This window comes from Lepisosteus oculatus, chromosome 25 (genome assembly GCF_040954835.1).
Source record: "Lepisosteus oculatus isolate fLepOcu1 chromosome 25, fLepOcu1.hap2, whole genome shotgun sequence".
In the NCBI taxonomy this organism is placed as follows: Eukaryota; Metazoa; Chordata; class Actinopteri; order Semionotiformes; family Lepisosteidae; genus Lepisosteus; species Lepisosteus oculatus.
Window position 1 is genome coordinate 12,037,740 of NC_090720.1, and position 8,318 is coordinate 12,046,057.

An 8,318-nucleotide genomic window follows, 5' to 3' on the forward strand; every position below is an offset into this window, starting at 1 on the left:
GATAATATCCAATCCAAAACGTTTTAAGGTGTTTTTACTTTTATACTGTATGTATAAATATGAAGCTGAGGACAGGCATTTACAGTCAGAGAGGAAGCACTGAAGAAATCGTTACCTTGATACTCATACAGTACCTGCTGGACCAAGTGTGATTCAAAAGCTGCTTTCTTCAGAGTGTAACCAAGGTAAGTTTCATTTCATAGCTGATGTGTTACAGGTCATCATTACAGTGTTTTACAGTATTTTCTCCAATTTACAATTGTATAACCACCGTAAGTGTTGTGAATTGCCTTCAGAATGTTTTACTATACTATATCATAAGAATATCAAGAAAATACCATGGCAATGTTTCTGGGAATCATTACTATCCCACAGTACATTTACTTTAGTAAATGTCTGATACTGCTGTACACCATAATATTCCCAAGGGCAAGCATTGTACATTACTGTTACCAATCCTATGTATGGTCCTACTGCATCTTGCTTGACTAAATAATAATCACATAACTGTACATGTATCTGTCCTGTTCCTTGTTTCTCTGTGCTTTACTTGCTCTTCTGGTTTGTCTTGTTGTCTGGGGCTATATATTTCCGGGTCTCACTTTCCTCTCGCTCGGTATTGGGATTGGTTGTAGAGAGGCTCGCCTCACCACGTCGCCCCACATCCGCTACCTGAGGTCTTATGTCTCGTTCCGACTTCGCCCGATACCTTGAGCCCGGAGCAAACCCCCTTATTTGCTCTGTTCCTGCCGCTACACATAGGGTCCTCCCTTCTTGCCGGTCTCTCTCCACAGCTATACCCCAGATTCCGTGACAGTTAGAAAATGGATGGGTGGATAATATGCTGTATATTTAATTATTAATTTGCTTTATAAAACTTTAAGCAGTATTCCATCTTTTTCATAAACGTTTTCTGCATCAGAGTCTTTAACTTAGTCACTTGCTATGGTTATTTTGGAAACATTCTGGCATGCTCGTTTGAACTACCTAATGTTTATTATCATTATAAAATGATATAAAGTTATAATGTTTTCCATGAACACTTGGTGTCTTATTGCTGTAATGGATAATGAAAAGCTTGTAGCTTCATTGAACCTTTTGTAGAAAATGGAAAAAGTAACACTAGTAGCTTTTAATTTAGCTCATCCAATTAGAGTGACATACTGTACTGTAAGTCATTCTTTGAAAGTCATTCAAATCACTTAAAACCTCTTTTTTGTTTTAAATAAGATATATTTCCTTATTGTTTCAATTAGTATATAAAGCCACTATGTACAATTCTAACAATAAATTGTCTGTTCTCTAATTACTATTAATTTATATTTCATTACGAATAATTCTGTTACTGCATTTAATTAAAAAATGAAAAATGTCAGTTAGTGTTACTGTACAGTATGATTAGTGCAGGAAAGCACTAATGGGTTAATAAACATTTACTTGTTATGATTAAAATAGGATTTGTGCAAAAGCCACATTAAGATAGATTCACTGTGCCACCTGGCAATTCCAGAGAGTAATGTAGTCCTGCAACAGATTATGTGAAAATCTAAAAAATGTTGGATTCTGAACATTGTCTTTTGTGGTTATTAAAATAGATATCTGGAAAAAACATACAGGCAAAGCCATGTTTGATAATCAAGTCACATTATATGGACATACAGTACACAACACATACAGTGCTAATAGGAATTTTACATACAGTTACACAATGTTTCCAAACTAAGACATTTTGTGACCTAATAGCTTGAAATCAAGACACATTTAATTAAAATGTATTTAATGTTCATTTACATATTGTAAGTTACAACCTCCAAGTGCAATGCAAATGCTCAAACAGAAAAGTAATTATAATTGAAAATCTAGAAAAGATTTTTTTATAACTGGATACACCCCTTGGTAATACTATAGCAGTTGTAAATTAGGAAGGAGTGAACTGTGTATTGTTTATGTATAGTTTCTCACAGTGTACTTGTCTTCACCTCACTGCTGTCTTAAGAACTTATCTATATATGATTAATTTTGCTCATTTCTTCCTACAAATATAGCTTCAATCCACACTAGCATAACAATTAAAAATTAAGAAATTCATTATTAATTGCCTCTGACACAACCGGCTTGATGTATCAGAATAAAAATTAACACAGAATGTAGTTGGTAGTTTGGCATACTGTATATTTGTGGTACTGTAGATGTAACATGCCTTATTAGAATATAAGGAAACTTCTAAGTAGTAAGTACCTACTTGTAAGTTATGTGAAAAATAATGTTATTTTGTGTATGGAATTCTGTTTTGCAGACAGACAGAAAGTTGACCTCATCTTCAGAAAGAGACCATGTCTGACCAGGTTAAGACTTCAGGAGCAGCAGACAATATGTGTGAGTATGTAGAGAACTGACATTGTTTCACAGATAAACTGTATTTGCAAATCTACAGGAGCTGTCTGAAGGGATAAAATGGGCACTCAGGGCACCATCAACTCACATGACAGTGAGCTCAAAGGCTGAGACTCCGATATCAATGACTCAGAAATTAATCTTGAAATTGATCTACACGAATTACTCTATAATGTCAAGATTGAAGGTTTCAAAGTTCCAGAATTCTTTAACATGTCATGTAAAAGAAAACACATGAAAGAGCTCTACAGCCAGATAATATTTAGATTCTAAACAGTTCACTTAGAATAATAAATACTGTATGTAAAACAATTTCAAGTTTCTCACTGAATGTTTGATTAATTATTTTCCCACTTTAGGAGGACACCAAATCCTAATAAACCATTACACTCTGTCCTTTTTTCTTATTGCTCTGTTTTCATTAGTAAGATTTTATATTCAATGTATTACTATTATATAATAGTCTTTTAAAGTTTAGGATATTTGAAGATAGTGAAATTGGTTATTTTGTTCACTATTTGATTATAAAAGTTATTTTTTCTTGGAAAGGTATGGTGCTGTTTGCCATGGAAAGATCAGGGCGTATCAAGATTGGACTGCCCCCAAATAATTACAATGACAACTTCAGTGAGTATTCGAAATATGTGGGAAATCTGCAAGGCATCTCTCACGTCGCCTTCAGCCCTCAAGGAACAATGTTTGCAGTCTGTAATGCACAGCTGTATTCTGGGTCTCCTCCAGCGAATCCAGATGAGAACTGGCTGAAGCAGAAAGCTCGGTGTATAGGAAGGTCTGGGTGGGATCAAGTTCATTCCCTCTTCTTCCATCCAAACGGCACACTCTATGTTGTCATGAAGAGTGGTGAACTGTACAGGGGTCCCCCTCCTGAGAATGAGTACGTGTCCTGGATGTACAGGGTTGCTACGAAGATAGGAACTGGAGGATGGTGCTTCCCTTCTCTGTTCTTTGACCCTGCGGGTATCCTGTACACTGTGACCACAGAAGGGAATCTGCTTAAAGGAAGCCCTCCGAATGATATGAACTACATCTGGAATAAAAACAGTGAGATTATTGGAACTGGAGGCTGGACAGAACTTACCCATTTCATGGCCTTCTCTCCTGATGGCAATCTGTGGTGTGTCTCCAAGAATGGAGGGAAGATCTACACTGCCCCACCACCCAGGATTGCCAGTGATAACTGGATTGGAAGAGCACAGAATCTTGGATCTGGCTACAATCAATTCCCAATCCTCGCCCTCACGCAAGATAAAACCATAAGTCAAATTTTAAGTTTGGATTTTTCTGTTAAAGATGCAAAGATTCTTTCAAAAGAGCCTCTGATAGTTGGGCAACATGACTGTGACAACTCTACCGGCTCTGTTCCTTACACTGCAACTTTCGAGTAAGTGCTGCATTCTAAGTTGTATTTTCATTTTTCTGTATATCACAAAATACACAATACTTACAAAAATACACACAAAATACACTGCCAATAGATCTAAAACTTAAATTGTAGGACTGCTGGTAATCATTTGGGAAATTTAACACAAAGATGTTTAAGGGTAACAAAATTTGAATTGAATGATGTCTGAAAATTTATTTTGAGATATTATTAAATGAAAAATCTACCTTTAGATTCATTTCTACATATATGTTCAACTAAAACCTGTCAGTAAATCACTTGACTCTCAATTTGACTTTAAACAATTTTAAAAATGTAATAGAAGTGGTTAAGAAGAATCACCACACTGCAACACAACTGGCAGGTGTGAGCCTGTATGGGAGACCTCCAGAGAGAGCTAAGAATGCTGCAGGAAGAAGTGTTAGTGGGACCAGTGGGGGGTGCCCACCCTGCAGTCTGGGTGGGTCCTAATGCCCCAGTATAGTGACGGGGACATTATAATGTGAGACGGATGAGACATAAAACCGATGCCCTGACTCTCTGTGGTCATTACAAATAACAGGGTGATTCTCAAAAAGTGTAGGGGTGTTACCATGGTGTCCTGGACAAATTTCAGATTGGAATTTAACAATCATGCTCTCCCAGTAATCTCCATCTATGAATTGGCTTCAACTCTCTGTTCTCCTCCCCATTGAGAGCTGCTGTGTGATGAGTGTATTGGTGCACTCTGGCAGAGCTACTCATTGATGGTAGTGGAGGGGAGTCCTTGTTACTTGTAATTATTATCTTCATCATCATCATCATCAATGTACTGCAATACATTTGAAAAACTACCAACTTACCTTCCTGTCCACTCTATATATGCTGAATTTAATGATGATGTCATGTGGGCATTTTTGGGCTTGAGGAGAATTAGAATGTGTGACAGGAAAGATGAAGGAACACCAGCAGAAGATACAAATATTACTAACATTGCAAAAGAACAGCCAAAAACCTGCAAAGAAACTACTTCGAAACTGTTGAATCCTGAGTTTGACTCTAGCCCAGTCCTCCTCCGTGAGGATTTTGCATGTTCTTCTCATGGTCAATGGCTTTACTTAGATAGATAGATACTTTATTGATCCCGTGAGGGAAATTGCAGATGCACCATCAGCTGTCTGTGTCTGGGAGGTTCCACACCTGGAGAGTGTCAGCAAGTTTGGGTAGCCTTTAGTCAGCCACAATTTGAGCAAGCAGTAACAACATGAGAAAACCCTCTCTTGCCATCTTCACTATCTCTGAAGTTCATGACATTCACCCGGCTGGTATGTCAGGCGAGTACTTACACAATTTCTCCTTCTCCCAGTGTGGTGCAGCCAGGTTGATACAGTCTGCAGCTTTGAAACAAGAAGTTGTAAAATAAAATGTGATTTTTTTCAGGTTTTCTGAAACTGTTACCCTGGAAAGCTCTTTCACCCATTCTCATGGATTTACTGTGGAAGTTGGAGCATCAACAACCTTTAAAGCTGGAATCCCATTGTTGGCTGCAAATGAAACCACAGTCTCTATTAATGCCAGTACTACTCACAACTGGAGTTTTACAGAGACAGAAAGGAAACAGGTACAGTATGTTCCCAGTACTGGATTAAGCTATTGAAGATGAATGGTGCCTTTAAGCCCCCTGGGCTGTTACTCAAAGAAATTGAGCAAGACATCACTGTTTTGAATATGCGGAATGGAAGTAGAAAACAGGGCACTTGACTAACATGGTGACTGTGATACTAGAACACTGTTGTTATGCATATTTTAACTACAGCTTAACTCCTTAAATTGCCTTGTTTTTTTATTAAGTTCAAGCACATCTGAAAAAGGCTCTACAGATGAAACACGGTCTCTTTTCTTTCCCTTTCAGTGTGGAATAAACCTTTACCTCTTCCTTAGTTTTTTTTTATTGCCATAACCAGTGAACTGCTTTAGCTTACTGGTTTTGAATGCTGTATTTGTCCACTGTTTTCTGAAAGCAGAGACCCCAGCCAATGGCTTTTGCTTCTTTCATTGCAGATTGTTAATACATCCAGCCTGAATGCTACAGTGCCCCCTGGGGAGGCTGTGAGATTCAAGGCTGTAGTCCAGAAGGGGATTATTGATGTTCCTTACACAGCGAAGGTGCTCACTGTCTTTGGACACCAGACCACTATCACTGGGACATGGACCGGAGCTTCAGTTTCGAAAGTGGCAATAAAGGAAGAGCCTATTGTTAACTAAAACAGTTTCGTAGTTACATGCATGCAGATACTTTACCTTACAGAGCATTTATATAGGAAAATGCCAGTAATTTAACATTCAAAGCTATTTAGCTTTTGCTGTTATCTAGTAAAAGGGGTATTTCCTTCAACAGCATAAGTTTACTAATTTGCTTAATTTCTCTCGATCAAGGAATTTGTTTGAATAAATTTCTCTTTTAAACTACAATTTGATATGATAATTAGAACTAATTGTATGCCAAGCCATTTGTGTTGGATTGTTTAGAGCTATTGCATTTAATCATCTTCACTATACGGTACTTGGGTTTTTTCCTTAATTTTTGTAATAATTAAAAAAATGATTATGAAATAATTTCATTAAATTATGATAATATTAAATTTCATTTCAATAATCATTTTGGTGCCTGGAACATATTTGGTATTTTTGTAATACTAAATAATGTAAAATGATAAGTGCGTCAATAAAATATTTGAAGGGTGTATGTTTTCTGCTTGTCCCTCTTTTGTCTTGTTGACTACCAGTGTCCAATTCCGGTCCTGCAGAGCCTGAGTGCAGTTAGTTTTCTGGGTTACCTCTTTCTAAAGATTGGCATTTAATAAACCAAGCCCTGGTTCTTGAAGGCTTAAACGTGAATTCAACTTTTTTAAAGGAGTTTATGATGAAAGCTCAGCTGTCTGTAATTTGTAATTAATCAGGACATCACTTTCTCACTCAACCATCATAGATACTGTACATTATCTCCCTCTGTCCCTTACATTTGTCTTTCGCATCCCTCTTCCACCCCATCTCCACCTCTGCAGCTACCCCTTGGTCAGTGTTCTCTCTGCATGGCCTCCCAGAAGGACTCTAGCCTCCTCCTTCTATGTCAAGAGGTTAACCCTGAGTCAAGTTGGCAAAGTTATCTTAACTTTCATTACTCGACTTAATAGTTAAATCTCTGTCACGGGAGCCGTTTCTCCCGTGAAATGCGTAGTTAAAGACTCTATACGAGATGGTATAATCCGGAAGTGACAGGAGTAGGACATCAGGTAGGACACAGCAGGATCAGGGCGGGTGGAAACACAGGGGGTGGTAACGGCAGTGATCTGGTGCAGGGGGGAGTGCAGGCGCACGAGTCCGAAAGGAAGTTAAGTAGGGGAAATCAGGGCGCAATCCAAGGTCCAGGTGCCAGGAGATCCATCCAAGACAGACACAGGGAACAGGGAACGAGGAATACAGATAGTTAAAACATTGACAGGACAAGGCCCTCCGAGCCCCAGGCTCAGAAGGTCAGGACACCGTGGTGAAGCCTGTGCTCTCGGGCCACTCCTGTGCCCGGTGGTAGGCGGGCATCCAGGCATCCGTCTTCCAAAGCTGAGCCCTGAACTATGGAGACGCCTTGCTTAAGTAGGGAAAACAGGATAAGACACAGCTGGGACAAATAAAACTGGCAACACATTGAAAAAGGTAGGAGCGCCCTATAGAGGAGGGATGATGGCCATCACAATTTCTTAGAAACCAGGATGCTATGAAATGAACGGGAACCTCCCTTTTCTGTAAAATCCATTCACTAACCAGTAGATAGTGTTTGTAACCCAGGGATTCTCTATATAGGAAAACCGAGTTTCCTTAAAGCAGTAGAATGGCAAATTCTCTTAACAAAGTTCAAATACTGAACTTGAATCTAGTCGTAAAATCTGATTAGAACAGGGAGCTTTAGTCTTCTGTCTTCCTCTCTGTCTTCTCATTCTCTTCTCTTCTCTCTGCTCCTACTTTCCTCTTCTCTCTGTATCTGCCAGTTTTTCTTTTTCCACTGTTCCTACGATGAATTTATGGTTTTCACATTATTAGAAACCACTGAAGAACTTAGACCCTGTCCTCTACAGGAAGATCTACTGTTTTATTGAACAAATGCCTCTGGGGTTTCCTTCTTTGGTACATTGGATCAGGGGCATGGAGAGGGCACAAACTATGCATGCCACTCCTCTAAGCCTGATACAGTGATATGCTTTCTCTCCATGAAAGAGAAGGCAAAACTTCATGCTTACTCAGAAGTGCTTCATTTTTAACCACATTGCTTGGTTGTGCACTATAATCTAGATATACTATCTCATGAGAGAGAGGGCAACTCCCTCTCAGTCCTTTGTGAACTGAGTTGCTTAAATTCCTCCCTGCTTTATTTCAGTGCTGCCAATGGGTGGCTTTCATGGTTCAAGGGTATGAATGTTTCCTGGTTGTATATATGGGTAACCTTGTGGTCTAATTTTATTTTGCCACAGCCTCTTGCTAACCAATCTAT

At 38.8% G+C, this 8,318-nt stretch overlaps 1 protein-coding gene across 1 annotated transcript; it reads left to right on the top strand.

Annotated features, from left to right (window-relative positions):
• The first annotated feature begins 71 nt into the window (after positions 1–71).
• Positions 72–6,507, top strand: LOC138225090 (uncharacterized). Its single transcript, XM_069183936.1, has 5 exons — positions 72–185; positions 2,297–2,376; positions 2,944–3,796; positions 5,216–5,396; positions 5,837–6,507. The coding sequence occupies exons 2-5, from the start codon at positions 2,334–2,336 to the stop codon at positions 6,038–6,040; spliced, it is 1,281 nt and encodes a 426-aa protein (XP_069040037.1). The 5' UTR covers positions 72–185; positions 2,297–2,333; the 3' UTR covers positions 6,041–6,507.
• The last annotated feature ends 1,811 nt before the right edge of the window (positions 6,508–8,318 follow it).